The sequence below is a fragment of the Doryrhamphus excisus genome, linkage group LG4 (genome assembly GCF_037039965.1).
Source record: "Doryrhamphus excisus strain RoL-2023G ecotype Guam linkage group LG4, RoL_Dexc_Guam_v1.1, whole genome shotgun sequence".
NCBI classification, from domain to species: domain Eukaryota; kingdom Metazoa; phylum Chordata; class Actinopteri; order Syngnathiformes; family Syngnathidae; genus Doryrhamphus; species Doryrhamphus excisus.
In genome coordinates this window covers 22,616,423-22,637,411 of record NC_136360.1, presented here as the reverse complement: position 1 = coordinate 22,637,411, position 20,989 = coordinate 22,616,423, and the positions used below count along the sequence as shown (strand labels likewise).

The 20,989-nt window shown below is 39.9% G+C and overlaps 1 protein-coding gene across 2 annotated transcripts; it reads right to left on the bottom strand.

Annotated features, from left to right (window-relative positions):
• Window positions 1–7,520: 7,520 nt before the first annotated feature.
• Window positions 7,521–20,683, bottom strand: LOC131130053 (low-density lipoprotein receptor-like). Of its 2 annotated transcripts, XM_078790384.1 has the most exons (12): window positions 20,557–20,683; window positions 19,736–19,870; window positions 18,590–18,955; window positions 16,806–16,925; window positions 15,149–15,274; window positions 12,592–12,775; window positions 12,189–12,404; window positions 10,574–10,692; window positions 10,334–10,473; window positions 10,051–10,192; window positions 9,340–9,537; window positions 7,521–7,872 (listed from the first exon to the last, which is right to left on the bottom strand). In XM_078790384.1, the coding sequence occupies exons 1-12, from the start codon at window positions 20,615–20,617 to the stop codon at window positions 7,550–7,552; spliced, it is 2,130 nt and encodes a 709-aa protein (XP_078646510.1). In that variant the 5' UTR covers window positions 20,618–20,683; the 3' UTR covers window positions 7,521–7,549. The 2 variants fall into 2 exon arrangements, with proteins under 2 accessions (XP_078646510.1, XP_078646511.1); XM_078790385.1 differs by lacking the exon at window positions 12,189–12,404.
• Window positions 20,684–20,989: the final 306 nt, after the last annotated feature.

Below are 20,989 nucleotides of genomic sequence, written 5' to 3'. Positions count from 1 at the left end.
TGGCAATATATCGTTCCACAATACTGTATTGATATTAAAAATATACAAATTTAAAAATATTTAAATATTTAAAAATTTAAAAAAATTTGATTTTTAAAATGAAACAAAAAATTTGTTCACTTCCTGTTTTCCTAATATAGTTTAAGTTTTTTTATTTAATTTTAAAAATGTAAAAATGTATTTTTTATTTTTAAATGTAAAAAAAATAATAATAATTTTTAATTTTAAAAATGTACAAATTTTATTTTTTTAATGTAAATTTTTTTAATTAAATTAAAAAAACTTAAACTATATTAGGAAAGCAGGAAGTGAACAAATGTATTTTTTATTTTAATTTTTAAAATAAAGAAATACATTTTTAAATTTTTAGATTTAATTTTTTAAATTAAAAAAAAAAACTTATACTATATTAGGAAAGCAGGAAGTGAACAAATGTAACAGTTACTGATTGTAAAAGTACCAGATGGGGGGGTAGGATTTAATAAGCTTTGCTTCTTCCTACTCCTTTTGGACATGTGGAACTGTGAACTGATTATGGCGTGCATTAATTAAAAAAAAATTTTATTAAAAAAATTTTAAAAATTATTTTTAATTTATTTTTTATTTTATTTTTGTTGTAAATATAGTGGCGGTGGCAGAGATTAGGGAACAAAGTTGATTTAAGGATTGAAGTCACAAGGCCAAATGAGGACCTAAGAGTTGGAAAGGAGTTTGGTTTTTCCATGTGAATTATTATTATTATTTGGGATGTCCGATAATTATTTTTATACTGCTGATTAGGGGTGTAAGAAAATATTGTTTTGGCAATATATCGTTCCACAATACTGTATTGATATTAAAAATATACAAATTTAAAAATATACAAATTTAAAAATATTTAAATATTTAAAAGTTTTTAAAAAATGAATTTTTAAAATTAAACAAAAAATTTGTTCACTTCCTGTTTTCCTAATATAGTTTAAGTTTTTTTATTTAATTTTAAAAATGTAAAAATTTTATTTTTTTATGTACATTTTTTTAATTAAATAAATAAAAACTTAAACTATATTAGGAAAGCAGGAAGTGACCAAATGTATTTTTTTATTTTAATTTTTAAAATAAAAAAATACATTTTTAAATTTTTAGATTTTTAAATTTTTAGAGTTTGAAATTTTTTAATTTTTAAAATTAAATAAAAAAACTTAAACTATATTAGGAAAGCAGGAAGTGAACAAATGTAACAGTAACTGATTGTAAAAGTACCAGATGGAGGGGTAGGATTTAATAAGCTTTGCTTCTTCCTACTCCTTTTGGACATGTGGAACTGTGAACTGATTATGGCGTGCATTAATTAAAAATTATTTTTTGTATTAATTTTTTTTTTTTAATTCGTAATTTTTATTTTTTTATTTATTTTTTATTTTATTTTTGTTGTAAATATAGTGGCGGCGATTAGGAAACAAAGCTTTGCTTCTTCCTACTCCTTTTGGACATGTGGAACTGGGAATTGATTATGGGGTGCACTCAATTGTAATCGTTTCGGCGATTCCAATTAAAAATTATTTTTTTCAATTTAAAAATTAAAAAAAATTTCTTAATTTTTTATTTTATTTATTTATTTATTTATTTATTTATTTATTTTTGTTGTAGATATAGTGGCGGTGGCGGAGATTAGGGAACAAAGTTGATTTAAGGATTGAAGTCACAAGGCCAAACCAGGACCTAAGAGTTGGAAAGGAGTTTGGTTTTTCCACGTGAATTATTATTATTATTTGGGATGTCCCATAATTATTTTTATACTGCTGATTAGGGGTGTAAGAAAATATTGTTTTGGCAATATATCGTTCCACAATACTGTATTGATATTAAAAATATACAAATTTAAAAATATACAAATTAAAAAATAAAAATATTTAAATATTTGAAAGTTTAAAAAAATTTAATTTTTAAAATTAAACAAAACATTTGTTCACTTCCTGCTTTTTTTTAATTTAATTTTAAAAATGTAAAAATTTATTTTTTTTTATTTTTAAATGTAAAAATTAAAAAAATAATAATTTTCAATTTTAAAAATGTAAATTTTTGTAAAAAAATGTAAAAAGGAAAGCAGGAAGTGAACAAATGTAATTTTTAATTTTAATTTTAAAAAAATATACATTTTCAAATTTTTTGATTTTTAAATTTTTAAAATTAAATAAAAAAACTTAAACTATATTAGGAAAGCAGGAAGTGAACAAATGTAACAGTAACTGATTGTAAAAGTACCAGATGGAGGGGTAGGATTTAATAAGCTTTGCTTCTTCCTACTTAAATACTTAAAAAGTATTTATTATTTAAAAATTATTTAAAAATTACAAAATTTACATACATACTGTTATATTTGTTCACTTCCTGCTTTCCTAATATAGTTTAAGTTTTTTTATTTAATTTAAAAAATCTAAAAATTCAAAAATTTAAATTGACCCACTTATGGAAGGTTGGGGTAGTAACACAAAAACTAAAATTTCTTAAAATGTATAAAAGGTAAGTTAAAAATGTGAATGGCATGATATCAAAAACATATTTTTTTGGGGAATACCTGGAATATGAAATGATAAAAATTTTTCATTACGAAAATATTTCAAGAAAACAACCTGACCGGGTCATTTTTTGACTGTATTGTTTGTTGTTTTTGTTCATTAGCAGGCTACTTCCTGGTTCGCCCAGGGTGATGTAAGAATTTGGGGCGTACTTATTTTCAGTTCTCTTTTCTGTTGAGTATCACAAAAGTACCTGTATTTACTGTACTGGGTACTGCATTTATTGACTTTTCCATTGTGACTTATCTAAATTTAATTGGAAAATAAAAAAAAGAAGTGCTGTGTACACACCCTCTTAACTCCCACTTGGGGGGGGGCAAAGTCCACAGGCAGGGCAATGTGACATTAAAAAAAAAAAAAAAAAATTGACTAAAAACTTGACTAAATTTGTTGATAGGAAAAAAATCAAAAGTGCAAATCAACTTGGCCCCGCATCCAAACCCTGAGGCATCCCACAAGATAGATCAGACCAGGATATTTCCGACAAGCCACCAGAGAGTGGGTGGATAGTGGGTGTAAAGTGGGTGGATTGCAGTCCAACACAGATTCAGCTCATTTAGCACCAGGAAGCAAGTGGAAGGGATTCGAACAAACAAGAATTGAAATGCGGAACTAAACAACTTTAATTGATTCTATTCTTTCCAGTCACGTTTCACCCGCGCTGCAAATGCAAAAGTGCCATAATAAATAAAAAAGCTTTGCTTTTTTTTTTTTTTTTTTTCAATAAATACAAAACATGAGTTTGTACCGCGCTAAAATATGTTTCTCGACGCAGACCCGTCAATCAAACTCGCAACGTTCAAACAAAAAAAAAAACAACTGCGCTCATAAACAGAAAGAAAGGCGGCGTTTCCGCTGTCAGTTGACCTAAAAACCCACAAGAAACTGAAAACTACTACTTCCTGTTACTTCCTGCTACTTCCTGTTATTCCGTACGCACAAACACTAACTACAGTAGTCGTCGAATACAGTTAAAGAATGTCATTAAAGGCACCGCTGATTTGGAGGATGTATAAAAAATAATTCTTAGGCCTCGCAGCTAGGAGACACGAGTTCGATTCCACCCTCGGCCATCTCTGTGCAAAAAAAAAAACAAAAACACCACAACAAAAATAGCATTTTAGCACACCTTCAGTATGGAAGTATGGAATTGAACATGGGTCTCCTAGTTGTGAGGCCTGTGTGCTAACCACTTGACCACCGTGCAGCCAAACTGAAGGACTTAAAAAATGCATTTTTGTTGTGACAAATCAAAATTTTTTTTAAAAAAAACACAACAAAAATAGCATTTTTAAAGTCCTTCAGTATGGAAGTATGGAATTGAACTCAGGTTCCTAGTTGTGAGGCGTGAGCACTAACCACTTGTCCACCGTGCAGCCATACTGAAGGACTTTAAAAATGCATTTTTGTTGTGACAAATCAAAAAAAATCAACCACAACAAAAATAGCATTTTTAAAGTCCTTCAATATGGAAATATGGAATTGAACTCGGGTCTCCTAGTTGTGGGACCTGCATGCTAACCACTTGTCCACCGTGCAGCCATACTGAAGGACTTTAAAAATGCATTTTTGTTGTGACAAATAAAAAAAAACAACCACAACAAAAATAGCATTTTTAAAGTCCTTCAGTATGGAATTGAACTGGGGTCTCCTAGTTGTGAGGCCTGAGTGCTAACCACTTGACCACCGTGCAGTCATACTGAAGGACTTTAAAAATGCATTTTTGTTGTGACAAATAAAAAAAAACAACCACAACAAAAATAGCATTTTCAAAGTCCTTCAGTATGGAATTGAACTCGGGTCTCCTAGTTGTGGGACCTGCATGCTAACCACTTGTCCACCGTGCAGCCATACTGAAGGACTTTAAAAATGCATTTTTGTTGTGACAAATCAAACCAAAAAAAAAAACAACCACAACAAAAATAGTCGCCAATTAACCTAGCATGGCCGAGGGTGGAATTGAACTCGGGTCTCCTAGTTGTGGGACCTGCATGCTAACCACTTGTCACCGTGCAGCCATGCTGAAGGACTTTAAAAATGCATGTTTGTTGTGACAAATCAAAAAAAAATAAAAACAACCACAACAAAAATAGCATTTTTAAAGTCCTTCAGTATGGCTGCACGATTGACAAGTGGTTAGCACTCAGGCCTCACAGCTAGCAAACCCGAGTTCAATTCCACCCTCGGCCATGCTAGGTTAATTAGCGACTCCCAATTGTCCATAGGTATGAATGTGAGTGTGAATGGTTGTTTGTCTATATGTGCCCTGTGATTGGCTGGCCACCAGTCCAGGGTGTACCCCGCCTCTCTGCCCAAAGACAGCTGGGATAGGCTCCAGCACCGCCTGCAACCCTTTTGAGGATAAGCGGTAGAAAATGATTTAATTAATAATTTTTTTTTTTTTTTTTTTTTAAACATCTTAAATGGAAGTTTTTGTGTCCAGTTTTACTTCAAGTAAATGTTTTGTGTAACTGAAAAAGTGTTCAAGTCCCAAACGGAAGCTGCGATTGTTCTGCTTTTAGGACTCCACTTCTCCAAAATAGACGAGAGTCACAAAAGCAGAACATAAAAATCCTTCAAAATCAAACCAGGAATGACCTACAGTCATGTCGAGAACTGGGACGGGGGCCAGGCGGAGAGGTGGTCGTCGCTGCAGGCCACCGCGGGGGTTTCTGACAAGGTGTCCGGTTATCTGTGTCGCAGCCTCTTCATTCACTGTCCAAGTCCAGCTTAAGAGTTTCCTGGCAGAGGAGAGCACACGGCTTAGTTGACACACTGAACGACGTTAAGCCTTGAAGGCGGGGAATCGAACTCTACTGGGGACCTATTATGTTTTTTCCACTTTCCCGACCTATAAATGCAGTTCGAATGTTGTATTATCATTTTGTGATGTTTCGTGTTGTACAAGCGATCCGGACTTCCTGATATGAGCCAGTATTTCATAGATCCGGAAGTCCTCGGGAGTGATTGAAAGTGGGACCAATCACAGCGGAGTGGGCGTACCTGGAGGCGGGTCATGAGTAGAATAAACTAAAGACAGTTTTTGATCGGAATCAGTATGTCAGTGGAAACGCTGCACACAAAGAGGTGCAGAATCTGGAAGATCTAGAAAGCTTCCTGTGCGGGTTCTTGTGTGTAGCTGCTCTATAGGAGTCCTCAGCTCAATACATTAGTGACCGCCCAAACATTTATAGGTTTTCATATTTTAATGAGGGCAGCACGGTGGTCGAGTGGTTAGCGTGCAGACCTCACAGCTAGGAGACCAAGGTTCAATTCCACCCTCTGCCATCTCTGTGTGGAGTTTGCATGTTCTCCCCGTGCATGCGTGGGTTTTCTCCGGGTACTCCGGTTTCCTCCCACATTCCAAAAAAAACATGCTAGGTTAATTAGCGACTCCAAATTGTCCATAGGTATGAATGTGAGTGTGAATGGTTGTTTGTCTATATGTGCCCTGTGATTGGCTGGCCACCAGTCCAGGGTGTACCCCGCCTCTCTCGCCTGAAGACAGCTGGGATAGGCTCCAGCACCCCCTGCGACCCTCGTGAGGATAAACGATAGAAAATGAATGAATGATTAATTTGAAAACTGCGATTAATGGGATTAAAAAAAAGCACTACTTATAGATGTTATAGATGACATGAGAATACTACATGCAAAACTACATGCACTCTTGAAGCAAATTCAAATATCACGGTCGGGTGTAGAACTAATTAACTGCGATAAACGAGGGATGACTGTATTTCAAATGGTGATTAATCATGACTAATTCATTTGAAAACTGTGATCGATGGGATTAAAACAGCACTACTTATTATAGATGACGTGAGATTGACATGAGTCAGTCCAGGGTGTACCCCGCCTCTCGCCCGAAGACAGCTGGGATAGGCTCCAGCACCCACACGACCCTCGTGAGGATAAACGATAGAAAATGAATGATTAATTTGAAAACTGTGATTAATGGGATTAAAACAGCACTACTTATTATAAATGACATGAGAATACTACATGCAAAATTGAAGCAAATTCGAATGTCACGGTCGGGTGTAGAACTAATTAACTGCGATAAACAAGGGATGACTGTATTTCAAATGGTGATTAATCATGACTAATTCATTTGAAAACTGTGATCAATGGGATTAAAACAGCACTACTTGTTATAGATGACGTGAGATTGACATGAGTTAGTCCAGGGTGTACCCCGCCTCTCGCCCGAAGACAGCTGGGATAGGCTCCAGCACCCCATGTGACCCTCGTGAGGAAAAAACGGTAGAAAATGAATAATTGAATGAATATTTTAATGAAATTCCAAAAGGTTCGGATACTTTTTCATATCATTGTATTTCAACTTTATGCTATAAAAAAAATGTTTAAATTAATATTCCTTATAAAAAAAATTCTGTAAAATTTCAAACCTTTTGTTGTTAAATAATATATTTTTTTCTAAATATTTTGACTTTATTAGATTTAGATTTTGCAGGCAAAAATGGCCCCCAGGCCGCACTTTGAACACCCATGTAAAGTCAAGTTTAAGGGATGCTCCCGAAATGCTATTCAGTATGCGGCACGTAGGGAACTTGTGTGTGTGTGTCGCCCCCCCCTCCAACTACCCCCGCCCACTCGCCTTCACACATGCATGCGTGCCAAACATGTCTCCCGCGTGGAACTTTAACTGGAATACCATTATTATTTTCCAGGCTCCGGTGTATAAAAACATGTCCCGTTGTTAATGAAACAATACGTTGATTTATTATTCTGGTTTATCGCGGTGGTGTGGAAGTGGTTGATATGACATTGGGAGCTGTGTTATTTCTCAGACATGGACCCCCCCCCCCCACCAGGAAACACCTGGAAAGCCGAGTGAGAAAACAATGGTGGCGCTCACATAGGAAAAAGCTAAATCTGCAAATGTTTTTGCCTGATATTATCCGCATGGGATGCCAGTTGTACTAAGCACATAATCCACATAAGACGATGCTGTACTTCAACCGCCATCACACCAATTGGTCGCGTCTTCTAAAAATAGCCCCAAAGTGTAAATCGACACCTCGGTGATGCACTTGGAAATATTTGGGGCGCCGATGTGAAACAAAGTTGAAGGGCGTCTCCTTTTTTGGTGACGGATGGACCGTGCCATATGTGTGTGTGTGTGTGTGTGTGTGGGGTCTTGCCTTGTCGAGGTATGCGTGCGGACCCTTGATGAGGGGGTCCCGGGACTCTTTGAGGGTGAAGCTCTGTGCTGTGAGATTCCCGGCGGGGCGGAACTCCTCTCTCCACCACCACAGAAGCGTTCCCACCAAGAGCACGCTGAGGAACACTAGGAGAATAACACAGGTAGGGTATATCCGGGAATACACAGACAACTTCTTTCTCCTGGAAGTGGGGAAAAAAACCATTATACTCGTTTCGCTAACGTGCCGCCTTCAAGGTCCTTTGGGTGTTCAACCAGCTTGTAATAAAGAGAGTAGTGGCTGGGTTGTCACCATGGTGCCAGTTGGTGCCAGTTGGAGCCAAAGATTATGTGACTGGTGCTTTGTGGCTCGCTGTGGCGCCGAATTAATGTTCGCTCGGCATGTCGCCGTTAATTCGCCGCCACAGCTAGCCACTACGCGGCAATCACATAATCTTTGGCACGAACTCGCATCGGCCCAGTGGACGCCTAGCATCATTGGCGCAACTTGGCTCGCGCCATTAAATTCCAGTGGATTCCAATAGGCGGATTGTTTGTGACATTTGGTTCCACTTGGTGGACACTTGCATCAAAAGCAATTGGCGTGACAAATATTTGAAATATTTGGAAATTTTTGCCGCCATTATGGGCCACCACGAGCCAGTTGGAGCCACTGCACGCCACTAGGCACCTTATTGGTGACACGAGGCGCCACAGCAAATTGCATTGGCGCGAGCTGGCTGCAGCCCAGTGGACTCCTAGATTTACATCTTACATCATTGGCGCAACTTGGCTCGTGCCATTACATTCCAGTGGATTCCAATAGGCGGATTGTTTGTGACATTTGGTTCCACTTGGTGGACACTTCGCACCACAACTGATTTTAAACATTTTGACATTTTCTTGCCACCAAACTAAATTTTTGCCGTCGTTATGGGGCCACCACGAGCCAGTTGGAGCCACTGCACGCCACTAGGCACCTTATTGGTGACACTAGGCGCCACAGCAAATTGCATTGGCGCGAACTGGCACCAACTGGCTCCGGCCCAGTTGACTCCCAGCATCATTGGCACAACTTGGCTCGCACCATTCCATTCCAGTGGATTCCAATAGGCGTATTGCTTGTGACATTTGGTTCCACTTGGTGGACACTTCGCACCACTTGCATTTAAACATTTTGAAATGTTTGCCGCCGTTATGGGCCACCACGGGCCAGTTGGAGCCACTGCACGCCACGCGGCACCTTACTGGCGACACAGCAAATTGCATTGGCACGAATTGGCTCCGACCCAGTGGACTCCTAGATCTTACATCACTGGCGCAACTTGGCTCGCGCCATTCCATTCCAGTGGATTCCAATAGGCGGACTGTTTGTGACATTTGGTTCCACTTGGTGGACACTTTGCACCACTTGCATAAAGCAATTTTCTTGCCGCCGTTATGGGCCACCACGAGCCAGTTGGAGCCACTGCACGCCACTAGGCACCTTATTGGCGACACAGCAAATTGCATTGGCGCCAACTGGCACCAACTGGCTCCGGCCCAGTGGACTCCAAGCATCAGAAGACAACCCAAATAAAAATGAAAGACATCGACAAATAAAGCGATGCTTACCGACAAGCGAGAGGATTCCGGCAAACGCAGGATCGGATAAGCGTGTTGCGGGAACGGTGCGGGAGATAGCGGGAACGTCTGGCAATCGGTTCTTCCCCGCGTCGGCTGGAGCGCATCGGAAGTTTGGAGTCGCCGAAACGAGGTCGACGACGCACCCGTGCGCGCACACCTTCCCAGGACGGCCGCACGCGGCGTCTCCTGTGACCCGGAAAGAACACATCGTTAATTTAAAATAAAGACGTCAGCGTGATGAGAACCTCTTTTGGACCTCACATACACAAACAGCCACACCAGCATGCTCTGCTAAACTAAGCTAACCCCGCTAGCTTCCATTCGCGCTCTGATTTTTTGTTGTGGTTGGTTTTCTTTTGGATTTGTCACAAAAATGCATTTTTAAAGTCCTTCAGTGTGGCTGCACGGTGACCGAGTGGTTAGCATGCAGGCCTCACAGCTAGGAGACCCGAGTTAAATTCCACCCTCGGCCATGCTAGGTTAATTTGCGACTATTTTTGTTGTGGTTGTTTTTTTTTTAGAGCCATGGGGGGTCGGGGGGGATAAGTATTATAACGTTTTATAAAATTCATTTGCGCTGCGATGATGTCAGCCTCCCTCAAGGCTCCCCCACTGCAGCGCCATCCATATGTTTTCTATGCCACTTGTTCTCCAATGAAATGTTTTGCTCAGACAAAAAAAAAATATTTTTTTTCCTACCGTCGGGTTGAAGAACGGGATGAATGACGGCAACGCCGCCTGGTGAGGTGACGTTTGTCGGAAGGATTTGGAAGTCGCTGCCGCTGTGCTTGCTAGCTCTGCAGATGGAATGCGTGTCGAGGTCACTCCAGTATAGGAAACCCTGAAACAGAAAAATTACATATAATGCAGATGTAATAATGCAGGGCTCCACAGTGGTGCACGCTGCTCGTTGAGAAGAGCGATACGTGCATAAATGTTTTTGAAGGCGGTGTGTTTATCCGTCCACATTTCATCGCTTTACCTCAAACACCGCCAGGCCGAACGGACGATCCAGATATCCGTTGGACTCGACCACCGTCTTGCGGTGTCGCCCATCCAGATCGACTCTGGAGATGCTTCTCATTCCCTGATCGAGCCAGTACAGCAACTGGCGAGGCGTATCTAGGCAGGAAGGTAACTATGAGGAAGCCCACTCCAAGCACAACGCTAGTCAATGCTAATGCTATTTTAAACACGGGAACGTTGTCGTGTAGGAACCCACCCAGGGAAAGAGCGACCGGGTGGAGTATAAGAGAAGTGACCAGGGTCGATCTGTCCTGGGCATCCAAGGTCGTCCTCTCAATTCTTGGTGAGCTGCTGCACTCTGCCCAAAAAAGCAGCCTGAAAAATATTATTATTATTATTATTTTTTAAGTTTAGCTATTATTAAAAAACTTCCATTGAATGTACACAGCAGGGGTGTCCATACTGCGGTTTGGGGCTGTTTTTTTTTTTTTTTTACAAGGATAAAAACAAAATATTCAGGAAAAAAGTCACAATGCATGTAATATTATGAGGGAATTTTTAAAAATCGTTTTAAAGCCGTAATATTATCAGAAACAAACAAAAAAAGTCACTTTTAGTTATGAGAATAAAGTCAAAATATACTGAAGGACTACCTATATTACCTATGGACAATTTGGAGTCGCCAATTAACCTAGCATGGCCGAGGGTGGAATCGAACTCGGGTCTCCTAGTTGCGAGGCCTGCATGCTAACCACTCGTCCACCGTGCAGCAATACTGAATGCATTTTTGTTGTGACAAATCAAACCCCCATGGCTCTAAAAAAAAAAACAAAACAACTACAACAAAAATAGTCGCCAATTAACCTAGCATAGCCGAGGGTGGAATTGAACTTGGGTCTCCTAGTTGTGAGGCCTGCATGCTAACCACTTGAAAGAAATCCTATTTTTGTTGTGGTTGTTTTGTTTTTTTTGATTTGTCACAACAACATGCATTTTTAAAGTCCTTCAGTATGGCTGCACGGTGGAAAGTGGTTAGCATGCAGGCCTCACAACTAGGAGACCCGAGTTCAATTCCACCCTCGGCCATGCTAGGTTAATTGGTAAATTTTTGTTGTGGTTGGTTTTTTTTTAGAGCCATGGGGGTTTGAATTGTCACAACAAAAATACATTTTTAAAGTCCTTCAGTATGGCTGCACGGTGGAAAGTGGTTAGCATGCAGGCCTCACAACTATGAGACACCAGTTCAATTCCACCCTCAGACTATTTTTGTTGTTGCTTTTAGAGCCACGGGGGTTTGATTTGTCACAACAAAAATGCATTTTTAAAGTCCTTCAGTATGGCTGCACGGTGGAAAAAATGTTTGGCGTGCAGGCCTCACAACTAGGAGACCCGAGTTCAATTCCACCCTCGGCCATGCTAGGTTAATTGGTAAATTTTTGTTGTGGTTGTTTTTTTTAGAGCCATGGGGGTTTGATTTGTCACAACAAAAAATGCATTTTTAAAGTCCTTCAGTATGGCTGCACGGTGAAAAGTGGTTAGCATAGGCCTCACAACTAGGAGACCCGAGTTCAATTCCACCCTCGGACTATTTTTGTTGTAGTTGTTTTTTTAGTCTTGGGGGTTTGATTTGTCACAACAAAAATACATTTTTAAAGTCCTTCAGTATGGCTGCACGGTGAGTGAGTGGTTAGCATGCAGGCCTCACAGCTAGGAGACCCGAGTTCAAAACACTCCAGCAGCAGAAACGTTAAAAAAATTGTAACATAACTATGTAGAACCTAGCATATGTACACGTGTTGCTTTACAAAACCTCAAGTTGGACACCCCTGATGTACAGCATCAGCCTATAAAATCCAAAATGGCCGCCCTACCCGCGTAGGGGCTCGACCGCGACTGCACAAGGCTTGTCCAGCCCTGTGATGAGCGAGCGCTGTGCGGAGCCATCCAGCGAGCCGACACCGATGGAACCGCTCTCCATACTGGTCCAGTAGAGAAGACGATGGATCCAGTCCGCCGCCAAGCCAAACACTGGGCTATGAACATCCAGCAGCGACGCGACATCCGCGTTCTCTCCGTTTAACTTGACCCTGAAAATGAAGTCATGTGTTTTCTTTCTATTTGCTTTGCGGGATGTCTCTTTGACCGGAACCGGATGTGGATTTGCTTCCCAGAGTGTTTACATTTGGATCGGATGTTTAGTCCTCATTGAGGAGTTAAAGTACTACTTCCTGTTAGCACAGATGTGTAGCGCAGACGGGTCGTTCTGTCACCGACCTGTATATGGATGTCCGTCCCTGCCAGGCTAGGTAGAGTGTGTTATTGGAGGCCAAGGCTGCCACGGGTCCGGGTCCAGGTCCAGGTCCTGGTACATGTGCTGTCAGGGTCCTGGATGTCGCACCACCAAGGCTCATCTGAACGAGTCCTTTAGATGTGGACACGAGTAGGCGGGCTTCATCCCCTGGATGGATATAAACAAAGCTTAATAAATGCTAAAATTAGCTTGTCACATTAATATATTATCCGTCACACCCTGAAGTGGACAATGATTGATTGACATTGTGTTTGACCTTGTTGTTCAACCCCCCCATTGTAGTTGGGAGGGCAAGGTGAGGAGCTGCGAGTAGGTGGGAGAAGCCGTGAAAATGGAGGCGAATGTGAGAGTTTTACAGAATGTAATTGGCTGAGAGGGCGGCACGGCGGTCAAGTGGTTAGCGTGCAGACCTCACAGCTAGGAGACCAGGGTTCGATTCCACCCACCCAGTTTGCATTTTCTCCTCCCACATTCCAAAAACATGCTAGGTTAATTAGCGACTCCAAATTGTCCATAGGTATGAATGTGAGTGTGAATGGTTGTTTGTCTAAATGTACCCTGTGATTGGCTGGCTGTGAGGCCTGCATGCTAACCACTCACTCACCGTGCAGCCGTACTGAAGGACTATAAAAATGCATTTTTGTTTTGACAAATCAAACCCCCATGGCTCTAAATAAAAACAACTACAACAAAAATAGTCGCCAATTAACCTAGCATGGCCGAGGATGGAATTGAACTCGGGTGTCCTAGCTGTGAGGCCTGCATGCTAACCACTTACTCACCGTCAGCCATACTGAAGGACTTTAAAAATGCTGCCTTTAAACTTTAAAGACTTTTAGACTTTAAAGTATGACTGCACGGTGGTCGAGTGGTTAGCAGGCAGGCCTCACAGCTAGGAGACCCGAGTTCAATTCCACCCTCGACCATGCTAGGTTAATTGGCGACTCCAAATTGTCCATAGGTATGAATGTGAGTGTGAATGGTTGTTTGTCTATATGTGCCCTGTGATCTCCTACTTGTGAGGCCTGCATGCTAACCACTTAACCACCGTGCAGCCATACTGAAGGACTTTAAAAATGCATTTTTGTTGCGACAAAAAAAAAAAAAAAAACACAAAAAAAATAGCATTTTTAAAGTCCTTCAGTATGGCTGCACGGTGAACAAATGTTTAGCATGCAGGTCTCACAGCTAGGAGACCCAAGTTCAATTCCACCCTCGACCATGCAAGGGTAATTGGCGACTCCAAATTGTCCATAGGTATGAATGTGAGTGTGAATGGTTGTTTGTCTATATGTGCCCTGTGATCTCCTACTTGTGAGGCCTGCATGCTAACCACTTAACCAACGTGCAGCCATACTGAAGGACTTTAAAAATGCATTTTTGTGGTGACAAATCAAAAAAAAAAAAAACACAACAAAAACAGTATTTTTAAAGTACTTCGGCAAGTGGTTAGCATGCAGGCCTCACAGCTAGCAGCTAGGAGACCCGAGTTCAATTCCACCCTCGACCATGTTAGGTTAATTGGCGACTCCAAATTGTCCATAGGTATGAATGTGAGTGTGAATGGTTGTTTGTCTATATGTGCCCTGTGATCTCCTAGTTGTGAAGCCTGCATGCTAACCACTTAACCACCGTGCAGCCTTACTGAAGGACTTTAAAAAGTTTTTTGTCACATTTTTGTTGTGACAAATCAAAACAAAAAAAAACATAAAAAACCACAACAAAAATAGCCTTTTTAAACAAATGGTTAGCATGCAGGTCTCACAGCTAGGAGACCCGAGTTCAATTCCACCCTTGACAATGCTAAGTTAATCGGCGACTCCAAATTGTCCATAGGTATGAATGTGAGTGTGAATGGTTGTTTGTCTATATGTGCCCTGTGATTGGCTGGCGACCAGTCCAGGGTGTACCCCGCCTCTCTCGCCCAAAGACAGCTGGGATAGGCTCCAGCACCCGCCACGACCCTCATGTAGAAAATGAATGAAATTGGCTGAGACCGCATCTCTTCAAGTCTGGTAGTAAAAACAACAACTGTAGTACTTTAGTACATCGGAAACATGACCAAAGTGTTTTATGAGTACAACTTCAGCGAAGGCATGCGGTTGCACTAAAAATGCCCCCCCCCTCCCCCACCTCCAGGTAAATGACTGCTAGTTTATAAGCCTGAAGGTTGAATTATTATGACAGCAACTATGTATTCTAGTGACTGTGTTTGTACAGCAGGTCCACCTTGACGATGGTTCAAGGCGGGGCGCCGCCGCCGACGTTGCACAATTCAAGCGTTCCCGATTTTCGAAGAGAGTTTCTTCATAAGCCTGAGCAAACAGCGACGGACCGAAACGTGCTGAGCAAACACGTGCGTCGATGACCAGATGATCCTGTTCAAACACCTCCGTCCTTGAGTTTGTACTTAAGACGGGACTTCAAGCCCGGTGGGGTGAAAAATCTTCCCAGCATGGGACTTGGACAGGGATGCTAAAGACGTGTGTGTATTTTATTCATAACGTCAAAATAGCTCACCTTTGACCTTGCATTCTCGGCTTATCGGGTTCATCTGATAGCCGTCCAGGCACTCGCAGGCGAGGCTGCCGTTGGTGTGAACGCACATCTGATCGCAAACGTCGCTCTCCAGGCACATGTCGACCTCTGGGTGAGAAAACACGGAAAAATTAGACATTTTCAAAACATTCCAAGTACAAGTGTAGTGGAACGCCGCTTGAAGTGGGGTCGCGGAGGGGTGCTGGAGCCTATCCCAGCTGTCCTCGGGCGAGAGAGGCGGGGTACACCCTGGACTAGTGGCCAGCCAGCCAATCACAGGGCACATATAGACAAACAACCATTCACACTCACATTCATACCTATGGACAATTTGGAGTCGCTAATTAACCTAGCATGTTTTTGGAATGTGGGAGGAAACCGGAGTACCCGGAGAAAACCCACGCATGCACGGGGAGAACATGCAAACTCCACACAGAGATCGCCGAGGATGGAATTGAACTCGGGTCTCCTAGCTGTGAAGCCTGTGTGCTAACCACCCGTCCACTGTGCAGCCCTGGTTCAGTATATTTTCCATCAAAATAGTAGTCATGCCAAAATGTTGTGTTGCTGCTGGATGTTCACAGTATCCGAGTGATACTGTCGTGGGGGTGCTGGAGCCTATCCCAGCTGTCTTGGGGCGATATGCGGTGTACACCCTGGACTGGTCGCCAGCCAGCCAATCCCAGGGCACATACAGACAAACAACCATTCACACTCACATTCATACCTATGGACAATTTGGAGTCGCTAATTAACCTAGCATGTTTTTGGAATGTGGGAGGAAACCGGAGTACCCGGAGAAAACCCAAATTTTAATTTTCCCAAATATTTCAACTTTTTTCTAAATTTTCTTTTAGTAATATTATGATTTTATTCACATAATATTATAACTTTTTTCTTTCAAAAAAATTACAAATCCATTTCATAATTTTACAACTTTGAAGAATATTCTTTAATATTTCCAGTCATTGCTTCTAAAATATTTTTTAGATTTTTTTTTCATAATATTACAAGTTTATTCTCGTCAAATTGCCAATTTTTTTTCTCAATATTTTGACTTTATTCTTGCAAAATTACAGCTGATTTTCCAGTTCTGTTAACTATTTCAACTTTTTTCTATGCCGCTTATCCTCACTAGGATTGTGGGGGTATGCTGGAGCCTATCCCAGGCTCTCTCGTCACTTTGTGGTTAGAATTTTGACAAATGCAATTGAATTGGTGGGGGGGGGGGGGGGGTTGAGGTATTATATCCAAGCAGAGCATTCATTTGCGCTGCGATGATCTCAGCCTCCCTCAAGGCTCCTTTTGTTGGACAGAGGCAGCACTGCAGCGCCATCCATCCGTTTTCTATGTCACTTGTTCTCCGATGAAATGTTTTGCTTAGACAAATTTTTTTTTTTTTTTAGTTTTTAAACATATTGCTACATGTTTGTATATTTCCCCAGCTACATTTTGAGTGTTAAGTTGCTGCGCAATGAGTTTAGAGTTCTTTGTCAGTTTAATGTATAAGTTTTTTTTTTTTTTTTTAATCGTCTCATGTTCAGCTCAATATGGTAATTATTCAGGAAGGTATTCCAAGATCCTGTACTTCCTTTACTTGGAGGGGGGGGGGGGGGGGGGGGGGGTAGAAATAACTCACCTTCGCAATGTGTATTCCCAACAAGCTTCATATTGTCAGGACATTCACAGTGAAAGCCCATCCCTGTGTCCACACAGCGATGGGAACAGCCTCCATTATTGAGCAGACACTCGTTCTGCTCTGCAAAGGGAAACAAACCATGACATCAGCAGCAGGAAGTACTTCCTGGCGGAACGAAAACAAAACCCCATCGGCATTAAACTCATTGTAGTGAGTGTTTATGTGTCATGAATGAATGCTGCTTACGTTGGAAAATATGCTTGACGATTAGGTGCACAAATTAAATGAGCGACGATGGAAATTATTTGGTTTTAATGACGTAATTAAACAGCATGGCAGAGTCAATTTATAACGTCCTATGAAAGCGTTGATTCTGCAGCGTGACTGTGGCGCCCTCTGCTGGCTGAATTCATGTAGTGTTCGTCTTTGTAATACAGGTGTATAAATTTTGCTCTTTTTTTTCGGCCCACATTTTTGCATTTTTTCAAAAAAATATTAAAAAATTTTCATATACACATACTACAATAATAATAATAATAATAATAATAATACACATACTATTTAGACTTTATTCCAATAATATTATAATTTTTTGACCAATATGACAACTTTATTCTGTTATTTTTATCAAAACATTGAAAGGTTTTATAAAATCTATTTTTGTCTTTACTATTTCAACTTGATGCTATTGAAATGACACTATTTGTACTATATTATTATCAGATTATTAATATTATTATAAATTATTATCAGAAAATTTAGACTTTTTTGCTGGTTATAATACGACTTTATTATAATAAAGGCTTTAAAAAATATCTTGAATATATTACTATTGCGCTACTAAAATGTAGGTTTTTTTCTCACCATATTTGCTATCGAGCATATCAGGGTTACAAGTCATTTAAATTTATGTTAATTTTTAATACCAATAAATCAGGAAACATTTGGAAAATGTATTTATCTCAGTAGTTTGAATTTTTTTTTAAATATATAGCTACACAGAGTCGAATATGAAAAGCATAAAAAATAAAATAAATAAAATTAAAAAATAATAAAAATAATAATTAAATATAATACTACTTTATTATAATTTATTATAATATATTATTATATATATTATAATTTATGTTAATTTTTAATACCAATAAATCAGGAAATATTTGGAAAATGTATTTATCTCAGTAGTTTGAATTTTTTTTAAAAATTATATAGCTACACAGAGTCAAATAGGAAAAGTATAAAAAATAAAATAAATAAAAGGTAAATAAAAAATAAATAAAATAAAAAAATAATAATACAATAATAATTAAATATAATACAACTTTATTATAATAAAGGCTTATAAAAATATCTTGAATATATAAATATTGTGCTACTAAAATGTAGTTTTTTTTTTCCTCACCATAATATTTGCTATCCAGCATATCAGGATTACAAGTTATTTAAATTCATGTTATTTTTTTAATACCAATAAATCAGAAAATATCTGGAAAATGTATTTATTTAAGTAATCTATTTTTTTAAAAATTCTATAGCTACACAGAGTCAAATATGAAAAGTATAAAAAATTAAATAAATAAAAGGCAAATAAAAAATAAATAAAATGAAATAAAAAATAAAATAATAAAAAAATAATAATAAAAAATCAATATATATATATATATATATATATATATATATATATATATATATATATATATAAAAGTTGTCCTTAAGAATAAAAAAGGTGCCGTTTTCTTTAAGAATTTAAAAACAAGTCGTGCGGATGAAAAATGGTCTCCTACCACATTCGTCTTCGTCGCTGGCGTCAGTGCAGTCCGCTTTGTTGTCACACCTCCAGCTGTGGGGGACGCACTTGCCGTCGCCGCACTCGAACTCAGATGCTGTGCAAGAGAGAGCGCTCGGGGGGCCGCACCACTCCCGCAGCTCGTCCCGCCCGTCTTTGCAGTCCACGCGGCCGTCGCACAGCTTGACGGCCTGCAGGCAGCCGTCGGACGGGCCGCAGGAGACGAGGCCGGCGGCGCAGCTCGGACAGGGGTCCTCGTCGCTTCTGTCGCCGCAGTCGTCCACGCCGTCGCAGCGCAGGCGTGAGGGTATGCATCGTCTGCTGCTGCGGCAGGAAAACTCGTTCTTCGTACACCGCGGCTCACCTACGGGATGCGACATTTGAGTACATGTCGTAAATTTTAATTTAAGACGTGAATTAAACTCCCGCTCAAGTAGAGAAAACCTGTTCCCTAGAAAACCTTAGTGGTTAGAATGCAGACCTCACAGCTAGGAGACCAGGGTTCGATTCCACCCTCGGCCATCTCTGTGTGGAGTTTGCATGTTCTCCCCGTGCATGCGTGGGTTTTCTCCGGGTATTCCGGTTTCCTCCCACATTCCAAAAAAAACATGCTAGGTTAATTAGCGACTCCAAATTGTCCATAGGTATGAATGTGAGTGTGAATGGTTGTTTGTCTATATGTGCACTGTGATTGGCTGGCCACCAGTCCAGGGTGTACAGCTGGGATAGGCTCACCCTTGTGAGTAAAAGCGGTTGAAAATGAATGAATATTGTTTCACAAAACTTGATGTCAGATTTAATCATTTGAGTCCAGCGAAGAAAAAATGTCTGGAATTCTGTATGCAATCCTCCTGTAAGAGGATTATAAAGCATTTTCTCACAGAGAAGGCGGGGGAGGGGGGTATGAATGATGCCAAATGAACCTTCCATTAAATTATTTTCATGAATTCCACTGTGTCTGACAGCGGTAAATTATCCAATTACGCTTAATTGGTTCAAAAATGACTATTTACTTCCTCCAAATGATGCCTGCCTCATAAATTTAGCAAAAATACCGCTACTGGAGTACGCCATTACCAGGAAATGTTACGTTTAAGAGCTACTTTGTGTGCCCCCGAAGTCCAAACCACAACACGACACTCACCACAGTGCCGTTCGTCCGATCCGTCCACGCAGTCGCCGTGTCCATCACAAAGCTTCTGTTTCAGGATGCAGGAGCCATCTTTACACCTGAACTCCACCTGTTCACGACAGGTAAGCGGAGTACGACCAGCAGCACCTGAAACATACACACGCACTTCTGTCAAATATTGTCTTTTATTGACATTTTCTTTCTTAAGTAATTATTTGTGCTACACTGTGTAATTATCATTAATTTGTCAATTTAGACAGGAAGAGCTCAAAGTGTGATTAGTGGTTAGCCACTTAGTTGGCCATTATATTTGCCACCACCAGGGGGCGCTATACAGCGGCTAACTATGCAAAATTGGCCAAAGCATTAGCCAAGCAATACGAAGTCCACCCAGGCACGATTTGGGAATGTCACAGTTCCCAAACTGCAAAAAAAATGGTGGAATTCCACTTAAAAAAACTTAAATAGAGCATTCAAATTAATTAATTCAGTGTAAACATATGTGACTGTGTTAACAGATGTTTACGATGAAAAAATACAAACGGCAGGACGTTATGACGTCATTGCACCGTCTTCAGCGATAAAGTTTGCAATCGTTAACGTCTGCACTTACGGCTAAACAAACATTAATGTGTATATGTATGTTTTTTTGTACGTAACGGCAAAAGAGTGTAAAGAATAACGATCAAGTTTGCTGCGGTCAGCTAGCATGACATATTGATTCATTCAAACCGACAGTCAACTTTCGGTCCTTCCGGTGAACAAAACGCACAGAAAAACGTATGGAATAAAGAAGAGAGTGTATGTCCTTGTTTTTTTTTTATAAGTTGTACCTGAAATATGATGGAGTGTGGTAAAAGACATCAAAATAAATACGCTTCCAAGGTGTCCCATGCTTGTTTAGCGTCCTCCACAGTTTGTGTAGCTGGCGCGGAAAGATGACGTCAAAGGGGCTTCGGCGACCTTTTCATTTCATGAGAACATTTTTTTTAATAATTAGACTAGAAATTCTATGGATTTTACTGTAGACGTGCATGTTTTTGAAGGTAAGATGTTATAACACATATAAGTTATCAAAATAAATTATTTGGAACACTTTTTTAACTTCAAAATATCCGTTGCTAATTTACCTGACTGGCTTTAAATCCTCCTTTTGTCATCGTAGCTTTACATATTGGGAGTTTCACTTCCTGTGTGACAAGCAAATTACTTTTATAAATGTAATTAACTTTATGTGTCCAGTCAACCATAACTGACATAATTTTG